Source organism: Coregonus clupeaformis, chromosome 10, assembly GCF_020615455.1.
Source record: "Coregonus clupeaformis isolate EN_2021a chromosome 10, ASM2061545v1, whole genome shotgun sequence".
Taxonomy (NCBI): domain Eukaryota; kingdom Metazoa; phylum Chordata; class Actinopteri; order Salmoniformes; family Salmonidae; genus Coregonus; species Coregonus clupeaformis.
This window is the reverse complement of record NC_059201.1, coordinates 58953960-58975313: the sequence shown is the minus strand read 5'-3', so window position 1 is coordinate 58975313 and position 21354 is coordinate 58953960. Positions and strand designations below refer to the sequence as shown.

The following is a 21354-nucleotide window of genomic DNA, read 5'->3' as shown; positions in this document are numbered from 1 at the left end:
AACAGTAGATAAACAACAAAGAATCAAATTGTTATTTACTCAAATCTACAGGATTATGACAGTATCTTCAAAGTCAACAATAACTTTTTTATTACAGTAGTTGTCTTTTGCCCCCAAATCTGCTTTAATTCTAAGTGAACAGCTGTGCCCATCCTAAGATGGTTCTGTGAAATTGAGCGTCGTGTTTCTGAGGCTATATGAGAAGGTATAGAGACATCTGCTAAACAACACCTGCCATAGCAAGTCATCAGCCTGAGGATTTGTGTGTGGTGTGTGTCCGCCTTACTGTGTATGGTCTAAAACCTGAGCCACAACTGTGTGTCCTACATTGCTTATATAGTAGGTACTAATATAGACCTTCCTCAAGCCTCTTATACAGTACCATATCCCCCTAACTGTTGTGGTCACTGGAACGTACCATAGTCTCCACCATGTTGGATTTGTTGTTCCTAAGCGTCTTGACGGTGTGGAACACGTCTACAATGTTCTGCTGCTGGATCATCTCACTGATGCTGCAGATGGCACAGAAGGTACCGCTCCGTCCACCCCCCGTCCTGTTGGAGAGAGGGAAAGAGAGGTTAAATATAGGTGAAGAAAGGGGGATGAATGGGGATGGAGAGAGAGGTTAAAACAGGGGGATGAGAAAGGGACAGAGAGAGCTAGGAAGAGGGACAGAAAGGTAGAAAGAGGTCGAGGAAGAGGGAGATACATGTAAAGAGAGAGGTGAAAAGGATGAAGGGGATAGTAAAGGACAGAGAGAGTGAAGGAGGACAGAAAGAAAGACAGCTGGGCCTCGAGGGATACCCTTCAAGCTAATGAGTAGTCATTCTGACTGCAACATGCTAACAGTGTAATTAATACATTTAATACATGCTATCACAAAAATAATAATTTGGTTGTTTTTAGGAATGTCTTAGGTAACAGTAGAATACGAAGAAAGAAAATACAGTAACATACTCATTAGTTTATGTTACTGTAGGCTATATGTAAAAACAAAACAAAAACCAATTCAAGTGTTCAATCAATTTTATCATGGTCCAAACACACCAAGACAGTCGTGAAGAGGGCACGACAAAGCCTATTCCCCCTCAGGAGACTAAAAAGATTTGGCATGGGTCCTCAGATCCTCAAAAAATTCTACAGCTGCACCATCGAGAGCATCCTGACTGGTTGCATCACCGCCTGGTATGGCAACTGCTTGGCCTCTGACCGCAAGGCACTACAGAGGGTAGTGCGTACGGCCCAGTACATCACTGGGGCAAAGCTCCCTGCCATCCAGGACCTCTATACCAGGCGGTGTCAGAGGAAGGCCCTCAAAATTGTCAAAGACTCCAGCCACCCTAGTCATAGACTGTTCTCTCTGCTACCGCACGGCAAGCGGTACCGGAGTGCCAAGTCTAGGTCCAAAAGACTTCTCAACAGCTTCTACCCCCAAGCCATAAGACTCCTGAACAGCTAATCATGGCTACCCGGACTATTTGCACTGCCCCCCCACCCCATCCTTTTTACGCTGCTGCTACTCTGTTAAGTAAGTATTTATGCATAGTCACTTTAACTCTACCCACATGTACATATTACCTCAACTACCTCAACTAGCCGGTGCCCCCGCACATTGACTCTGCAACGGTACCCCCCTGTATATATAGCCTCCCTACTGTCACTTTATTTTACTGTATATATAGCCTCCCTACTGTCACTTTATTTTACTTCTGCTCTTTTTTTCTCAACACTTTTTTTGTTGTTGTTTTATTCTTACTTTTTTGTTTAAAATAAATGCACTGTTGGTTAAGGGCTGTAAGTAAGCATTTCACTGTAATGTCTGCACCTGTTGTATTCGGCGCATGTGACCAATAAAATTTGATTTGATTTGATTTTATTTGATTTTATTAGTGGAGTCCTTTGTTATAACTATGAAATAGAAAGCATATGTGTTGGAACACGGTAACAGCTTCTTTTTATAAGGACAAAATAAACATAAATACCCCAATGCACGATCAGCAAGATGCGCAGTCAAATGATGAAAGCATCAGTAGCCTAAACATAATTATAAGTGCCAAGTGTGCTTGATAAATGGTGAAAATCAGCACAAAAGCAATAATGAAATTATAATTAATATAAGTCTTGATATGACACCAGTCAAAAATAGTCAATTATTGTCAGCTCATGCTTACATGGTGTGCGTCTTCACACAATGGCATCAGTTGGAGCATGTCCATGTCACATAAATAACAAAAGCTGGTGAGTACTTTGCTGATGTTGTTTTTTGCTTGAGATTTAGGGTCTGCTCTCTCAGTGATTACATTTTGTGCTGATAATTAATTGTCCCGTAACATTGTGAAGCGGTGCCGTCCCTTCCTCCCTCCTGTCTCACCGTTTCATTTGGTGGTGGTGCGGGCACCAGTTCAGTGCGCACTGTTCTGGCTTTTTTGCGCTTAAGTCTCGGAGATGTAGGTTCAGGCTGAGACTCAGAATCAGTAGAATAAACATGAGATGTCATGATTAATTTCATCCCCACCATCTGAGTCATTTTCATTCAGATTTTATAGCAACGTTAACGCAGCATGTGCATCCATTCATATTGGTCTTCTTGCCATTGTAAATTAAGCACGCTCTCACTGTGTACTCCAAGTAGGCCAGAGTAGACTGGTAAGACTGCTTGGATTCGGTGGACTGATATAGGGTTCGTACCATTTTGAGATTAGAATTAGAATTGATCAATACAATAGAATGGCCCACCCTGTTCTTCAAAAAATCTAATCAAATTTTATTGGTCATATACACATATTTAGCAGATGTTTTTGCGGGTGTAGCGAAATACTTATGTTCCTAGCTCCAACAGTGCAGTAGTATAACAATTCACAACAATACACAAATCTAAAGTAAAATAATGGAATTAAGAAATTTATAAATATTAGGTTGAGAAATGTTGGAGGGGCATTCTCTAAATACAGTAGAATAGAATACAGTATATACATATGTGACTCGTTTCAGGAAACAAGGCGTATGTCGCGCGTCACTACTTCACAGGAGCGCCATTTGAACGTAAACTTTTTTTTAAAAATCTAAATGCGTTTTTTGGCAGAAATGCCTTCTGGAGCATATGAACTTTCATGTGCCTTAATAACAAACTTGAATGCCATCTGTAAATACGAATAAATTTGTTCAATTATGAGCCTAGTTGGTTTTGCCATGGAAAAAGACAGCAACCTTCCCACTAGCTATGATTGGCTGAGATAATGAGTGGGCTGGACATGCCGAGAGATGAGTTTGGATTGGTCTGCCATGTAGCAAACTTCTTAATATGAGCTGGTCAGTATGTGTAGGTAATCCTTTCTAACGCGGCTTTTTTGAAAGATATCACGTAGTAGATCTGCATAAGTGTTGCTCTCCACTTTCTGGAGGACAGAGTTTTGAAATCAGTGGAATTAGAGTATGATAGCTAAGGAGATGGAGAAAATTCTGGCTTTTGATTGCAAATATGCAGACGGAGTCGAAAAGAGAACACACAGAAGGCTGTTGTATAAAACACCTGTCTCCGGATTACATCTTCAAACTAAGGGCAACCATGGCATCCGTGACAGAGAGGGAGAAGCGTACATCCATGTACACGGGTAAGAGAGTCTAGCTAGCTACATTTTCAGATATTACACGTTTCAGATTTTGTCCAAAAGTCATTTTCATTTCAAGTTAAAGTGTACTGTTAGCTAGCTAGCTAACGTTAGCTGGCTGGCTAGCTAGCTAACGTTACTTGTAGTAATATTATTCGTATCTCAGAGCCATTTGCATTGCTAGTTATAGGCTAATGTTAGCTAGCTAACATTGAACCTGGTTGGTTAGTTACCTGCAGATTCGTTATAGTAACGTTATGGGTTGGGATTATGATTCATTGTTTAGCTAGCTAGCTAGCTAGCTACATGTCTAAACAAAAGACTGCTATGCAAGTAACTATTTCAATACAATGTTTATGATGTCACTGCGACAACTGTCGATAGATGTAACTGGTAAATTCGCTCTGGCTATCTACTACGATTTCAGAGCACTCTAGTCTGAGTATGCCAGAGCGCAGAATAACTGACAAATTAACGAAAGCTCAACACCCGTTGAATATAGCCGGTGTCAGTAAATGTTGGTAAAAAAGCGTAATTAAATTGTTGCCAGCAGCACAGTTGTAGTCATCAAACGCTCTGGATAACATAAAAACAGCCTAACCAGCTCTGCTAGGCCGAGTAAAATGGTCAGAGTGAGCTGTTCTCTCATTTGTGTCTCGAAGTAGCTAGCAAGCTAGCCAACGTTAGCCAGTTAGCTTGGGTGCTTGACTGCTGTTGTTAGGTCAGAACGCTCGGATCAACCCTACTTTTCGTCCAGAGCGTCCAGTGTGCGCTCCGAGAGCGAAACGCTCTGAATTTATGAAAGGCCAATCTGACAACTCTCTGAGTTTACGAACGCCCAGAGCACACTCTGGCACTCCAGATTAAATTTACGAACACACCCGTAGTATAACAGCCTTTAGTCTTGAAATCTTTGGTTGTTTAGTAAATAGCGTCAAATGTGAATCCTTAAAGAGATGGGTGGGGCTAAAGCTTAAAAGGCTGTGAACGACGCTGAATGGGTGTAGACAAAGAAGAGCTCTCCAGTAGGTACCAAAACATTTAAGGGCCATTTTCTCAAAAGTGAGGATACAAGTTAATCAACTTTCAAAGCAGAATTACTTTCCCATTGTTCCTCAACTGTAGTGTATGATACACAATTTTCTAGCTCTGAGTCTCTACTTTTATCCAATGTAAAAAACACAATTTCAGATTTTGCTACATAAGACCGAATCGAGTCGGTTGGTCACATATGAGATGAGCAAAGCTGTATGTAAACATTATTAAAGTGACTAGTGTTCCATTATTAAAGTGGCCAGTGATTCCATGTCTATGTATATAGGGCAGCAGCCTCCAAGGTGCAGGGTTGAGTAGCCGGGTGGTAGCCGATTAGTGATGGCTATTTAAGAGTTTGATGGCTTTGAGATAGAAGCTGTCCCAGCTTGATGCACCTGTGTTGACCTCGCCTTCTGGATGATAGCGGGGTGAACAGGCCGTGGCTCGGGTGGTTGATGTCCTTGATGATCTTTTTGGCCTTCCTGTGACATCGGGTGCTGGAGGGCAGGCAGTGTGCCCCCGGTGATACATTGGGCAGACCGTACCACCCTCTGGAGAGCCCTGCGGTTGCGGGCAGTGCAGTTGCCGTACTAGGCGTTGATACAGCCCGACAGGATTCTCTCAAATGTTCATTCACAATTGGTGATTACGTAATAATGCATATTTCGCTCATCAACTAACCCATTCTCCCCATTTCTTCCTCATCATACTTTAACTTCATTTATTTCATCTGTTGTTATGTGTGAAATTAGTTTCAGTATAGTTTAGGTTCGGTTTCGAGGCAAATCGGATTATCAACGCGGCACCTTCAACTGTCTGGCGAAGGAGCGGAGCAGGCCTTGCTGTTGGGAGAAGAGGAGCAATGGGGGAAAACTATTTTTTTAAATGACATGCCGTCCTAAAACTGGTTATAGCTCCAGTCCTGCTTGTGATATTAAGATTCTAACAACGGCATTGTGTTGTATAGACTTATTTAGGAAAAGTTAAGGACAGAGGGGGGCATGACTTTAAAAATGGCAGAGTAATAACATTTTCTTATTAATGAGCAGTCCAAATGACTGCTTCAGCAGTTCTAGTGGAGAAAGAGAAAAGGTGAGGTAAAGAGAGATGGACAGAGTGAGTAAGGAGGACAGATAAAGAGAATAAAGGAGGGAGAGAAGGAGAAGGTAAAGCAAGTCGATCAGAATCGGCCATTGAGATGTACACCGTTATGATGTATGGTTATTAACCTCTGTTGTAATTACACTATCGCTGAACCATTCTATATGATATATTACTTTGTTGAATCTATTTAATTAAAGTGAGATGTGTACCATGTACAGTATAGAAGGACCTGAGACTGTACTTAAGTAAGAAATTGTACTTGGGGGATTTATTAAAACATGGAGGAAGAACCAAGAATCTGACCCAGCAGCAAAACTACCGTGACCCCTCTCCTAGCCAATCAACATTTATAAACAAAAGACCATTACGGTGTCCATATTAGGACAGCCTCAAGCCCCTGTATCCCCTGCACACAATATTATGCGTGCTTTACCATTCAAAAAGTCTGGCCATTACTGATGAAAATAGCATTTAACAATTCTCTAACTATTTGGTTTCCACTAGAACCCATCTGGAAAAGAGGAGATACGGTGGACCACTCAACCAAAACCAAATTCAACACAATCTCTGAAACGTAGTATTGAAAATTCTGGAAGGGACTCAAGGTGTTTCTTTTTCTAAGCTGCTCTCTGGAGCTGCTGCTCACAGAAGTACGGCCTTAAATATGTTAAAAAAATATAAACACAACATGTTTCATGAGCTGAAATAAAAGATCCCAGAAATGTTCCATTTGCACAAACATCTTATTTCTCTCAAATTCTGTGCACAAATGTGTTTACATCCCTGTTAGTGAGAATTTTAGCATTTGTCAAGATAATCCATTCAACAGACAGGTGTGGCATATCAAGAAGTTGATTAAACAGCATGATCATTGCACCTTGTGCTGGGGACAATAAAAGGCCACTCTAAAATGTGCAGTTTTGTCACACAACACAATGCCACAGATGTCTCAAGTTCTGAGGGAGCATGCAATTGTCATGATGACTGCAGGAATGTCCACCAGAGCTGTTGCCAGAGAATTCAATGTTCATTTCTCTACGTGGTTTTAGAGAATTTGGCAGTACGTCCAACCGGCCTCACAACCGCAGACCACGTGTAACCACGCCAGCCCAGGACCTCAACATCCGGCTTCTTCACCTGCGGGATCGTCTGAGGTGAGGGGGGCGGGATGCTGAGGAGTATTTCTGTCTGTAATAAAGCCCTTTTGTGGGGAAAAACTCATTCTGATTGGCTGGCCCTGGCTCCCAAGTGGGTAGGCCTATGCCCTCCCAGGGCCACCAATGGCTGCGCCCCTGCCCAGTCATGTGAAATCCATAGATTAGGGCCTAATTCATTTATTAATTCCTTATATAAACTCTAACTCAGCAAAATCTTTGAAATTGTTGCTTGTTGCGTTTATATTTTTGTTCAGTATAATATACATTATGAAACCGTTGCTAAATGAGAGAAGGTACCCTAATACCATTATGGTCAAGTAATGTATAGGTAACCATTGAACAACATTGTGTTCCTTGCTATCCTTGCACTATTCTGTGGCTCACCCCAAAATATCCTCTTCTATCATATATAGTTCTATCTTTATTTGATCTAAATTGTATATATACTGTATGTAGACTGTGTAAATTCCTCTGTCTTCATATTTTATATATTGCCGGCAGCACTGTTTCACCAAGTCAAATTCCTTGTACGTGTAAATGTCCTTGGCTAATAAAGGTGATTTTGATTCTGATCTGAAAGGCAGTGTACTATACATATAAAAGCCAAATGGGTTGTCAGACTCTTTCTCTCTTTACAATTAGGAGAAAATGATATATTTGACCATTTATAGACATCCCTATAATGTTTCCGATAATGTCGCTTTAATCCATAGAATCAATAGCCACACTTAAAATGCTCTATCGCCTCTAGGCAGTACTTTTTTCAAACATAAATCTATATTCTTTCATAGATGACACCTAGGATTATCTCTGTTCTGTCACCAAAGGCACTGTACGCAGGTACACTCAGATTCGTGTTTCTATTTGCCTTAATGTTGAATCATTTGGAAGGATACTTTAGATTCCTTGGATAAGTTGATTTTTAGAGCCCCGTGAAACATGGATAAGACTAATGATGTGCAAGAAGCACCGACTTGCCTAGCCTCTTACTTTTCATTTCCTTCGGCATGAATGTGAATGAATGTGTGAAAAAAACTATATACAAACACACACGCAAGCAAGCACACACTGTTACGGGTCGTGTGTAGCAGTAAAGTAACAGCCAAGCTAACGTGTAACACAAACAAACACTTGAGCTGTGCGAGAAATCAATGATCAAATCAAATCAAATTGTATTTGACACATGCGCCGAATACAACAGGTGTAGACCTTACAGTGAAATGCTTACTTACAAGCCCTTAACCAACAATGCAGTTTTAAGAAAAATAAGTCTTAAGTAAAAAATAGATAAGTAAAAAATACAAAAATAAAAAATGATTCAAGAGCAGCAGTAAAATAAAATAACAGTAGGGAGGCTATATACAGCGGGTACCGGTACAGAGTCAATGTGCGGGGGCACCGGTTAGTCGAGGTAATTGAGGTAATATGTACATGTAGGTAGAGGTAAAGTGACTATGTATAGATAATAAACAGAGAGTAGCAGCAGCATAAAAGAGGGGGTGGGGTGGGTTGAGGGGGATGGGGACAATGCAAATAGTCCAGGTAGCCATGATTAGCTGTTCAGGAGTCTTATGGCTTGGGGGTAGAAGCTGTTAAGAAGCTTTTTGGATCTAGACTTGGTGCTCCGGTACTGCTTGCCGTGCGGTAGCAGAGAGAACAGTCTATGACTAGGGTGAGTCTTTGACAATTTTTAGGGCCTTCCTCTGACACCGCCTGGTATAGAGGTCCTGGATGGCAGGAAGCTTGGCCCCAGTGATGTACTGGGCCGTACGCACTACCCTCTGTAGTGCCTTGCGGTCGGAGGCCGAGCAGTTGCCATACCAGACAGTGATGCAACCAGTCAGGATGCTCTCGATGGTGCAGCTGTATAACTTTTTGAGGATCTGAGGTCCCTGATGTCGAAATGTTGGTTATAAAATTATTGTATCTGAGCTCCTAGAGTGCGAAGCTCTCCTTTTCTTTTTCAAGTGTTCTACTACGCTAGCCAGCACTTCGCCTAAACAGGTGTGCGTTTCTTTTGCCTCCAGAAATCAATGGGCACCTGATTAGACTAGCATCAGTGAACTGTTACAGAATAGGTTTTTGTTTGGTATTTTGGGCAGTGGGGAGAGAAATTACACCCAGGACTAATCAGTGTTGTGTTATCGTTGGGGCTGGTCCTTGAAATCAGTCTCCACTATGGATTTTCATCCTCACTCGCCCTCATGTTAAGCTTCATTTGCTCTAGTCTAATAGGGTCCATACTGTGGCTAAATCACTATGAAGCCAGTGACTATGAGAATGGGAGAGGTGCTGTTTGCTTGGCTATAGCTGACAATGCTGTTAACTTGGTTTATAAACCAAAAATGTCATACTGATACTAAAACTAACCAAATACATTAATATTTACAGTCACTGCATCGATATGGAGAGGAAACATTTCTAAGAATTGTAACAAGACTTTGTATTAAGACAAAGAAGCAGGACTTAATATTGGACTTTTCCTTGGTGGTGCTTATCTAAAAAAGACCCACACAGTCCAGTCCAATTCAATGGCTCCAAAAAGCTTTACATCATCTGTAGACACCCATAACAGAGCGGTAACTTAGAGCTGAGGCTATTTGTTTTAATGAGGGATCTTAGGGGCTTGAATAAATCCTATGTGTGGAGGAGCACAAACTGGAATCGAACCTGGGGTGATGATGCTCACAAACCTTTTTTTGTCACTGACTCATCACTTTATAATTTCAAGTGCATCTCGTCTTTTTCACGTGCCATAGTCCATGGACCTTGTCGATTTTTCTCGTGTTTCTTGTTATGTCAGTATCTATTATTTCCATGTGCCTTTTAAAAGCGATTTCTCACCACAACAGAAACAGTGTGGTTGAGAGTCATATAAATAACTTTCCATCCCCTGTATATCCTCTAGAACAGTGGTCACCAACAGGTCGATCTTCAAGGCATTCCAAACATTTCTCTAGAAAAGCCAACAATAAAGCCTTGAGCTCATATTTTTTTCTCCAATTCGTCTTGCGCTGTTGGCAGTAGGTGTACTTGATTCAGAAGCCCTTTGTGCTGGGCTCGCACTTTTAAAATTTTATATTTGTCTGAAGGGACAAACTTCACCTACCCGGCGGACCAGAAGAGCTCAAGTGCGCCTACTGCGCTGGCCAATCGGATAGGTCAAATCACTGTGCCTTCAGCTTCCATGACCCCACAGCAAAGTTTGATACTAGCCTACGTTATATTTCATAACTTTTAAAACCATGATCAGAGAGAGACTGTCAAAGAATATAGCAAAGAGCTGCTGTTTTTCTGAGTGAGTTAATATTTACGTTTTTATTCAACACTTTTACAAAATATAAAACACGCTTCTCCTTACTTCCACTCACGCTACAACCAGCACTGCAGCTGCAATAAATGACTAGCCAAGTTTATCGATAGGCCTGCGTTTTTACTATTAGCAGCTAGTCTATTTTAATATCAAGGGACATTTAACTTTCTCTGGTCATAGGAACAACATGAATTTGTGCATGAGGCAGAAATAATGTGGTGCGACTCGAGTTTCGCCATCAGGTGGAAGACAGTGTCCCCTCTCTCTGGTCAGTCTCACCGGAGGAAAGGAGAGAGCAGGGACCGTGAGAGGCGGACCCTCTGCTGCTCTCTCCATCCGCTGACACCAACCATCAGATGCAGGTACCATCAGTCCAGTAAAATAAAAAAGCAAATGATGTCAATTTATGCTCAGCTGTGCCTCACAAGTGCTACAAAAATGGATCTATTTTGTTATCAAAGCTTGAGTATTGAAGTATAACATGATCTGAGAAGAACAATATTGGCAGGCCAGGCATATAGCCAATATGCTGTGATAATGTATTTGGCCTACCGCACAAACCTCATTCCTACAGAACCATTTTTATTAGGTTTAAATTTTTTAAGTCACGTTAAAACAAAATCTGAGTGGTAGATCTCGGCTTGCTTTTTGACTCCGAAAGTGATCTTGACTCAGAAAAGGTTGGTGACCACTGCTCTAGAAGAAAACAGCACTTAGGAAGCATGCAGTGATGAATACATTCATAGAGCACATTCCCTATTGTCATCCTGTCTGAGATAGTGTAGAATATGAGTAGGGTCAGCCAGAATATATACAGGGAAGTTCTTCCACCACTACCTTAACAGTAAGGTAAATGTCTATTAGTTGCGTTGTTTAAAACTAACTTCACAACCTTCAGTAGCACAATTTGGTTTAATTTGAGTTAATCCCAGCAATTTATTAGTTTATCTTATATTTTCTGCACTTTCAGAAATTCTACCCCTCCACATCCTGTCTGGGTTTAAATATGAGGCCCTTGTATCCAATGTCCATGGACGCATGACTGTCCTAATATGGACACTGTACGAGTATACAACTTCCATGAACATTTGAGTCTGTCCTAATATTGACACCGTAATACAATGACTGAACTCCCTCTGAGCCCCTTTAACTACTCACAGGCAGTGGACCACGGTGCGTCCATCTCCCCCGTCGTACTGCTCCTGCCACTTTGCCAGACGTCTCACCAGCTGCAGGATGGAGCGCTTGGACAGGGGCGTGTCGCGGTAGGCAGGCCAGCCGATGAACTGGAAATGCTGCACCAAACGGTAGCCGTCCTGGGGCTGCCAAAGACAGTGAGAGAGAGAATCATACATGAAATCCATCATCAACATCATTGTTGCCGTCAACATCATCATAGTCATTGCCATTATCAAAACATCATCAACATGGATAACATCACAGTTAGCATCCTCATCATCCTTATCATAATCATCAACCACTAGCATGCTAATCTTCCTCCTCGTCATCATAACGTTCACCAGAAATGGTAGATAACTCCACCAATTTGGATGGGAATCAAGTTTACCTCTGTGTCCACTGTAAACCTAAACTGCTCAGCCACTGAAGTTATTAAATAACTGCTGATGCACTGAGCACCTCATCAGAAGCACATCTAATCCCAATGTCTTTTGGCTCATTGTTGCGGCGATACTTCCCTTAGCCAGAGCAGAGCCAACGAGCCAACGACTGGCAACTACAATATAGACGTCAGCTGGCTCCACGCCCCAGCTGGGAGGAGGGGGGAGGGGGGTGGGGGTCTTCCGAATGAGCCGTGTCGTGCTCGTGGCTGTGGTGATGGAACCATTTCATGGTAAATTGGAGATGCCGCCGCTGTGGCTTTTCGCCCCGCCACAGAGCAGAGCGTTGATTAGCTGGCCAGAAAAGCCTGCCTGTCATGCTGGTTAAAGTGGGAGAACCATGAGCGAACGAGAGGGAGAGAAGAGGAGAGAGAGAAGAGTAACCGTGTGCCACGAACACAGGGATTCGCATGGTGGTGATTTAGTAGGGTCTAATGAGTAATGCTGTGAGGGAAAAAAGTATTTGATCCCCTGCTGATTTTGTACATTTGCCCACTGACAAAGAAATGATCAGTCTATAATTTTAATGGTAGGTTTATTTGAACAGTGAGAGTCAGAATAACAACAAAAAAAATCCAGAAAAATGTATGTCAAAAATGTTATAAATTGATTTGCATTTTAATGAGGGAAATAAGTATTTGACCCCCTCTCAATCAGAAAGATTTCTGGCTCCCAGGTGTCTTTTATACAGGTAACGAGCTGAGATTAGGAGCACACTCTTAAAGGGAGTGCTCCTAATCTCAGTGTGTTACCTGTATAAAAGACACCAGTCCACAGAAGCAATCAATCAGATTTCAAACTCTCCACCATGGCCAAGCCCAAAGAGCTCTCCAGGGACATCAGGGACAAGATTGAAGACCTACAAAAGGCTGGAATGGGCTACAAGACCATCGCCAAGCAGCTTGGTGAGAAGGTGACAACAGTTGGTGCGATTATTCGCAAATGGAAGAAACACAAAATAACTGTAAATCTCCCTCGGCCTGGGGCTCCATGCAAGATCTCACCTCGTGGAGTTGCAATGATCATGAGAACGGTGAGGAATCAGCCCAGAACTACACGGGAGGATCTTGTCAATGATCTCAAGGCAGCTGGGACCATAGTCACCAGCTGGGACCATAGTCACCAAGAAAACAATTGGTAACACACTACGCCATGAAGGACTGAAATCCTGCAGTGCCCCTGCTCAAGAAAGCACATATACAGGCCCGTCTGAAGTTTGCCAATGAACATCTGAATGATTCAGAGGAGAACTGGGTGAAAGTGTTGTGGTCAGATGAGACCAAAATCGAGCTCTTTGGCATCAACTCAACTCACCGTGTTTGGAGGAGGAGGAATGCTGCCTATGACCCCAAGAACACCATTCCCACCGTCAAACATGGAGGTGGAAACATTATGCTTTGGGGGTGTTTTTCTGCTAAGGGGACAGGACAACTTCACCGCATCAAAGGGACGATGGACGGGGCCATGTACCGTCAAATCTTGGGTGAGAACCTCCTTCCCTCAGCCAGGGCATTGAAAATGGGTCGTGGATGGGTTTTCCAGCATGACAATGACCCAAAACACACTGCCAAGGCAACAAAGGAGTGGCTCAAGAAGAAGCACATTAAGGTCCTGGAGTGGCCTAGCCAGTCTCCAGACCTTAATCCCATAGAAAATCTGTGGAGGGAGCTGAAGGTTCGAGTTGCCCAACGTCAGCCTCGAAACCTTAATGACTTGGAGAAGATCTGCAAAGAGGTGTGGGACAAAATCCCTCCTGAGATGTGTGCAAACCTCGTGGCCAACTACAAGAAACATCTGACCTCTGTGATTGCCAACAAGGGTTTTGCCACCAAGTACTAAGTCATGTTTTGCAGAGGGGTCAAATACTTATTTCCCTCATTAAAATGCAAATCAATTTATAACATTTTTGACATGCGTTTTTCTGGATTTTTTTGTTGTTATTCTATCTCTCACTGTTCAAATAAACCTACCATTACAATTATAGACAGATCGTGTCTTTGTCAGTGGGCAAACAGGGGATCAGCAGGGGATCAAATACTTTTTTCCCTCACTGTACTGTAGAACAAAGCCCCCTGATATGGAATCAGACGATCACGCGGACTGGGATATGTTCCGGGTAGCCTACGAGAATAACATAGAAGAATACACGGATACGGTGACTGAGTTTATTAGGAAGTGTATAGGAGATGTTGTACCCACTGTGACTATTAAAACCTACCCTAACCAGAAACCGTGGATAGATGGCAGCATTCACGCAAAACTGAAAGCGCGAACCACCGCATTTATCCATGACAAGGTGACTGGGAATATGGCCGAATACAAACAGTGTAGTTATTCCAATCAAACAGGCAAAACGTCAGTATAGAGACAAAGTGGAGTCGCAATTCAACGGCTCAGACACGAGACGTATGTGGCAGGGTCTACAGACAATCACAGACTACAAAGGGAAAACCAGCCACATTGCAGACAACGACGTCTTGCTTCCGGACAAGCTAAACAACTTCTTCACCCGCTTTGAGGATAACACAGTGCCACCGACGCGGCCCACTACCAAGGACTGTGGGCTTTCCTTCTCTGTGGCCGACGTGAGTAAGACATTTAAGCGTGTTAACCGTTGCAAGGCTGCCAGCCCAGACGGCATCCCTAACTGCCTCCTCAGAGCATACGCAGACCAGCTGGCTGGAGTGTTTACAGACATATTCAATCTCTCCCTATCCCAGTCTGCTGTCCCCACTTGCTTCAAGATGTCCACCATTGTTCCTGTACCCAAGAAAGCAAACTGAACTAAATGACTATCGCCCCGTAGCACTCACTTCTGTCATCATGAAGTGCTTTGAGAGGCTAGTTAAGGAGCATATCACCTCTACCTTACCTGACACCCTAGACCCACTTCAATTTGCTTACCGCCCCAATAGATCCACAGACAATGCAATTGCCATCGCACTGCACACTGCCCTATCCCATCTGGACAAGAGGAATACCTCTGTAAGAATGTTGTTCATTGACTGTAGCTCAGCATTCAACACCATAGTACCCACCAAGCTCATCATTAAGCTCTGGGCCCTGGGTGTGAACCCCGCCCTGTGCAACTGGGTCCTGGACTTCCTGACGGGCCACCCCCCAGGTGGTGAAGGTAGGAAACAACACCTCCACGTCGCTGATCCTCAGCACTGGGGCCCCACAAGGGTGCGTGCTCAGCCCCCTCCTGTACTCCCTGTTCACCCATGACTGCGTGGCCATGCACGCCTCCAACTCAATCATCAAGTTTGCAGACGACACAACAGTAGTAGGCCTGATTAACAACACTGACGAGACAGCCTACAGAGAGGTGAAGGCCCTGGGTGTGGTGCCAGGAAAATAACCTCCCCCTCAATGTCGACAAAACAAAGGAGCTGATCGTGGACTTCAGGAAAAAGCAGAGGGAGCACGCCCCTATCCACATTGATGGGACCGCTGTGGAGCAGGTGGAAAGCTTGAAGTTCCTCGGTGTACACATCACTGACGATCTGAAATGGTCCACCCACACAGACAACCTTAGGAAGCTAAAGAAATTTGGCTTGGCATCTAAAACCCTCACAAACTACCTGCCATCCAGGACACATACAGCACCCTATGTCACAGGAAAGCCAAAACGATAATCAAGGACAACAACCACCCGAGCCACTGCCTGTTCACCCTGCTATCATCAGACTGTTAAATAGCCATCACTAGGCGGCTTCCACCCGGTTACATAATATACATAGATTTGAAATCACTGGACACTTTAATAATGGAACACTAGTCACTCTAATAATGTTTACATATTTTTGCTTTACTCATCTCATTTGTATATACTGTATTCAATTCTACTGTATTTTTGTCTATGCCACTCCGACATTGCTCATCCTAATATTTCTAATATTTATACACTACCGGTCAAAGGTTTTAGAACACCTACTCATTCAAGGGTTTTTCTTTATTTTGACTATTTTCTACATTGTAGACTAATAGTGAAGACATCAAAACTATGAAATAACACATGTAGTAACCAAAAAAAGTGTTAAACAAATCAAAATATGTTATATTTGAGTTTCTTCAAATAGCCACCCTTTGCCTTGATGACAGCTTTGCACACTCTTGGCATTCTCTCAACCAGCTTCATGAGGTAGTGACCTGGAATGCATTTCAATTAACAGGTGTGCCTTCTTAAAAGTTAATTTGTGGAATTTCTTTCCTTCTTAATGGGTTTGAGCCAATCAGTTGTGTTGTGACAAGGTAGGGGGGGTATATACAGAAGATAGCCCTATTTAGTAAAAGACCAAGTCCATATTATGGCAAGAACAGCTCAAATGAGCAAAGAGAAACGACAGTCCATCATTACTTTAAGACATGAAAGTCAGTCAATATGGAACATTTCAAGAACTTTAAAAGTTTCTTAAAGTGCAGTCGCTAAAACCATAAAGCGCTATGGTGAAACTGGCTCTCATGAGGACCGCCACAGGAATGGAAGACCCAGAGTTTCCTTTGCTGCAGAGGATAAGTTCATTAGAGTTACCAGCCTCAGAAATTGCAGCCCAAATAAATGCTTCGCAGAGATCAAGTAACAGACACATCTCAACATCAACTGTTCAGAGGAGACTGTGTGAATCAGGCCTTCATGGTCGAATTGCTGCAAAGAAACCACTACTAAAGGACACCAGTAATAAGAAGAGAATTGCTTGGGCCAAGAAACACGAGCAATGGACATTAGACCGGTGGAAATTTGTCCTTTGGTCTGGAGTCCAAAAAGACAGCTGTGTCTTTGTGAGACGCGGTGTGGGTAAACGGATGATCTCCGCATATGTATTTCCCACCGTAAAGCATGAAGGAGGTGGTGTTATGGTGTGGGGGTGCTTTGCTGGTGACACTGTCTGTGATTTATTTAGAATTCAAGGCACACTTAACCAGCATGGCTACCACAGCACTCTGCAGCGATATGCCATCCCATCTGGTTTGGGCTTAGTGGGACTATCATTTATTTTTCAACAGGACAATGACCCAACACACCTCCAGGCTGTGTAAGAGCTATATTACCAAGAAGGAGAGTGATGGAGTGCTGCATCAGATGACCTGGCCTCCACAATCCACCGATCTCAACCAAATTGAGATGGTTTGGGATGAGTCGGACCGCAAAGTGAAAGAAAAGCAGCCGCAAGTGCTCAGCATATGTGGGAACTCCTTCAATACTGTTGGAAAAGCATTCCAGATGAAGCTGGTTGAGAGAATGCCAAGAGTGTGCAAAGCTGTCATCAAGGCAAAGGGTGGCTATTTGAAGAAACTCAAATATAAAATATATTTTGATTTGTTTAACACTTTTTTGGTTACTACATGATTCCATATGTGTTATTTCATAGTTTTGATGTCTTCACTATTATTCTACAACGTAGAAAATAGTAAAAATAAAGAAAAACCCTTGAATGAGTAAGTGTTCTAAAACTTTTCACCGGTAGTGTATATTCCTTAATTCCATTATTTTACTTTTAGATTGTGTGAATTGTTAGATATACTGCACTGTTGGAGCTAGAAACACAAGCATTTCGCTACACCGCAATAACATCTGCTAAACATGTGTATGTGACAAATATAATTTGATTTGATTTGTCTGAACCAGCCACTGCTCTGCCAGGCTGGGCCTGTCTGTTAGCGCCATTACGCATTGGCAGGGATTAAAGCAGCGCTAAATGTTTACAGGATGATAAACATGATACAGACCCTGGCCATGTTGCAGATCCTGAAGATGCGGTTGATGATGTCTTCGTCGATGTCGGCTGAGATGAACTCCACCTGGATGGGGCCATAGCAGCAGGAGCTCTTCTCGGGCCAGTACTGCATGCACAACTAGGGATTGAAGAAGGGTTTAGCCGTAGAAATAGAATTTAGAAATAGCTTTACTCCTATGGGTACATTTAATATCGCTGTCGGTGCACCCATCACAGAATATTGACTTGAACGTGAATGTCTATTGTAGTTGTAGTTCTGCCGTTAGCTACATCACGTGTTATCTACATCACATACTGGTGTGGACACTGTTGTTGACTACTTGGGGATTTTACCCATTGGGGAGCACCAAAAACATGACATAAACTACACATTGCTTTAGCCATTTGAACAAAACCATCGCTAACTGACTTCAAATGCAAGGTCATACTGCTGGGCATAATCAATTGAAGGTTATGTGCATACAAAAGAAAAGCCTTGACCTTATTGGCCTCTGCACGGTACACCTACATCTTAGGGCCATGATGGGATATCCTCCAGTCTACAGCTTTTGAAGGGTTCCAACCTTTTAAAACCAGTTAACCCTCAGTCAGTTGGAGAATTGCACTACTTAGGAACCTAATCTGTATCTGTTATGTAAACGTTATGTTATAAAGGGTCCAGACACATTTTTAGCAATTTCACTTGGTTTTGAGAAACTTACTACAGCAGCGATTGACTTCCTGATCCTCATTCTGGAGTTCTAGGGCATCCAAAAAACATGAACTGGACCCTACTATAACATTTATATCCCCCCCGTGTAGCTCAGTTGGTAGAGCATGGCGCTTGCAACGCCAGGGTTGTGGGTTCGTTTCCCATGGGGAGCCAGTATGAAAATGTATGCACTCACTAACTGTAAGTCGTTCTGGATAAGAGCGTCTGCTAAATGACTAAAATGTAAATGTAAATATCAAAAACACAGATTAGGTTCCTAAATAGTGAAATTATCCTTTAATATGGGAGGTATTGATGTGCTCTTTGTTGGGTTTCAATGCAGAGAAAAGAGAAGCTCTCCTATGAGGCTTATCCTGCCCTATGAAACTGTGTGTGTGAGAGCCGGAGGTGGAGATGACAATGGAGGGATAGATGGAGATGAACAGAGAGCAATAGAGCATGATTATCGGTGTGTGTGTGTGTGTGTCTATGTATATACACCCATAAGTGTGTGCGAACCCCGGGGGTCAACAATACACACCTGTGCGGCATCCATCTCGTTGAGCATTACTATCGAGGAGCAGTTGTAGTCGAACACCAGCCTCCAGAAGTCGGCCACCGTGTTGGGCAGTGGGTGCTGGGTTACGATGAAGGCTGCTGGCTGTTTATGGCTCTGAAAAAAACAAAACAATAAAACACAACACAACACTTCAGCCCCCGGTAGCGAGAGTAAAAAGAGAGAGAGAGAGAGAGTAAAGAAAGAGAGAGAGAGAGAGAAAGAGAGAGAGCAGAGAGGAGCAAGCAGAGACGCTGGTGGGACCGCTAACAGCCAAGGGTCACGGTGTGACTCCAATACCTGATCAACTCGTGGTCGAGGACAAAGAGCCTGCATTCTCTTGTCAATGCATCGTGATGCATTGACAAGAGAAATCCCACTAAAGGTCATTACGCTGCTGCCAGATAAGCAGGCCAGCCAGGCCGGGTCTGGGAAAGACACTGCTGGTTTTATTTAACGCCACCCCCGTGCTTGTTATTGTCTGCCGTTCTTTTCTTATCAGCTCTGTGTAGCTGATCTGGATCCTATGAGGCTGCTTCACAGTCATTACTTATCATTTATCACAGTGCTATCACTTAATGGTGTGTTGGATAACGATCAGTTGTTAGATGATGTTGTTTGTTATCTATTTTATTGCTGTTGCTTTATGACATTAAATTTTTTTAACCTGTTATCTAATTGAGTTGCATTTGCATGTACCCAGTCACTGCCTCCCCCATTTCCCCACAACAAATGCATTAACACAAAACATAATATCCCTATTGTAATTAATAAGACAACAGAACCAAAGCATATCTCAAACTAACTGATCTGTGTATTTTGCAAGGTTGGATTACTTCAGCCAAGCTAAATCCAATGGTTTACACTACTTGGCAGTCTCTGACACAATTTGGTCAGTCATGATTGGTGTTGTGCAGACCTGCATGGGTTCAAATAGCATTTGAAATCTTTGAGCGTTTGTTTGAGCCTGGCTATAGAGTGCCATATGGGCAGGGTTTGCACCTTTGGGACAAGGCAAGCTCAATCTAAGAAAGAGAGGAGAGAGACAGAGTGAAGGAGAGACAGAGACAGAAGGGAACAGAGAGAGAGACAGGGATAGAGAGAGAGAGAGATGAACTTACGTCCATGAGGGCAGCGTTGATGTAATTACTGGACTCTCCATCCACGGAGATGAGGAAAGGCAGGCATCGATCCACAGACAGGACGTCCATGCTGCGGTTCTTGTCATGGTTCCGGGGGAGCAGTCCCACGCTACAGTCTTCAGGCCGCACCCGGGGAGTCACAATGTTCAGAGTCTGGAGAGGGAAGATTATATTTTGACAATTATTATAAGGTTTAAACGATCACTTTTTTTTTATATAAGGAAACATCAATTGTCTTACCAAGAGTTGCTGAATATTTTCATCTTTGACACCTGTACTTTTTGTCATAACTCCTCATGTAACCGATAGGGTATCAACAATCAAACCAGAGTTGTTCGCGAGACACAAGAACATATTACAGAATCTCTCTGAGCTAAAACCTATAGGCTAGCAACGTGCATGCCCCGACCACCTGAGGATCTGTCTTTTTCAGCCATCTATTGTATTTCCTGTGTTTGAGGGGTGCAACATCCACGTCACTTAAATCTTGCTGGATTGATTGCTTTCATTTTACTCCTGCGACTCTTTCATACTCTTGCTTGTGCCTGTCGTTTTTTCCACATTAACGCAATGACCACGGAAAGGTTTATAATGACCTGTCAAGCAATTGAATACATTGTCTTTCTGTTGCATCTATAAGAACGGTAAAGCGGCTTCTGGGATTAAACGCATCGTCTCGATACTTACATCACAAGAAAGAGAAGAAAGAAAACTTTATTTTGATGGGTGTTCATTTTTTTTTGTAATTGAAAAAAGTAATAAATTAATACAGTTGAAATGTTTACAAATTAGATGCTCTGAAATGAAAGCAACTTCCAAAAATGTACACTCGGATTATAGTGATACTATGTCTGATCTTGCAAACAATGTAAAGTATGTTTAGATAGGTGTAATCTAGATCCAAGAGTGTGATGTTTAATCCAAGGGTATCCTGCTATTGACACACTTGTTGAATAATGCAACAGAACATGACAACAACAGTAATCAATGAGGCAGTCTAGACAGTGCAGGTGAGTGCAGGTAGGCCTAGACAGAACAAGTTTTCGGTGGATGCAGGCCTGTTCCACCCCTTGATGCTAATTTATTAATATATGGAAATACATCCGGTGTGTTTATGCAAATGAGGCACATTTGATTTTTCTTTAACAATAAATAAATACAAATACCTGATACCATTAAAAAAAATATATATATGAGTGCATTCTAAGAAAACAAAGTGACATTTTAATATACATATAATACCTGAATTCCCACCAAAATCCCTGAATTTAAGTGCTATAATTCAATCAAAACTCTGATGGATAAAAAAAATCCCTTGCTCTTGGAGACAGCAAATGTAACTCCTTTTAGGTGGAAAAGGCTAACGCCATGCCTCTTACGAAGAAAAGCGA

General features: G+C 42.6%; 1 protein-coding gene across 15 annotated transcripts in view; it reads right to left on the bottom strand.

The window, feature by feature from the left end:
• Window positions 1-21354, bottom strand: part of ptprt (protein tyrosine phosphatase receptor type T) — a 449458-nt gene that overhangs the window by 2198 nt on the left and 425906 nt on the right. For all 15 annotated transcript variants that reach the window (XM_041888816.2, XM_041888817.2, XM_041888819.2 and 12 more), the window contains 5 exons: window positions 19943-20116; window positions 18807-18938; window positions 17567-17692; window positions 11376-11539; window positions 419-554 (listed from right to left, as the gene is read on the bottom strand). In XM_041888816.2, coding sequence (XP_041744750.2) covers window positions 419-554; window positions 11376-11539; window positions 17567-17692; window positions 18807-18938; window positions 19943-20116 — 732 coding nt within the window. The remainder of the gene's footprint in view (window positions 1-418; window positions 555-11375; window positions 11540-17566; window positions 17693-18806; window positions 18939-19942; window positions 20117-21354) is intronic.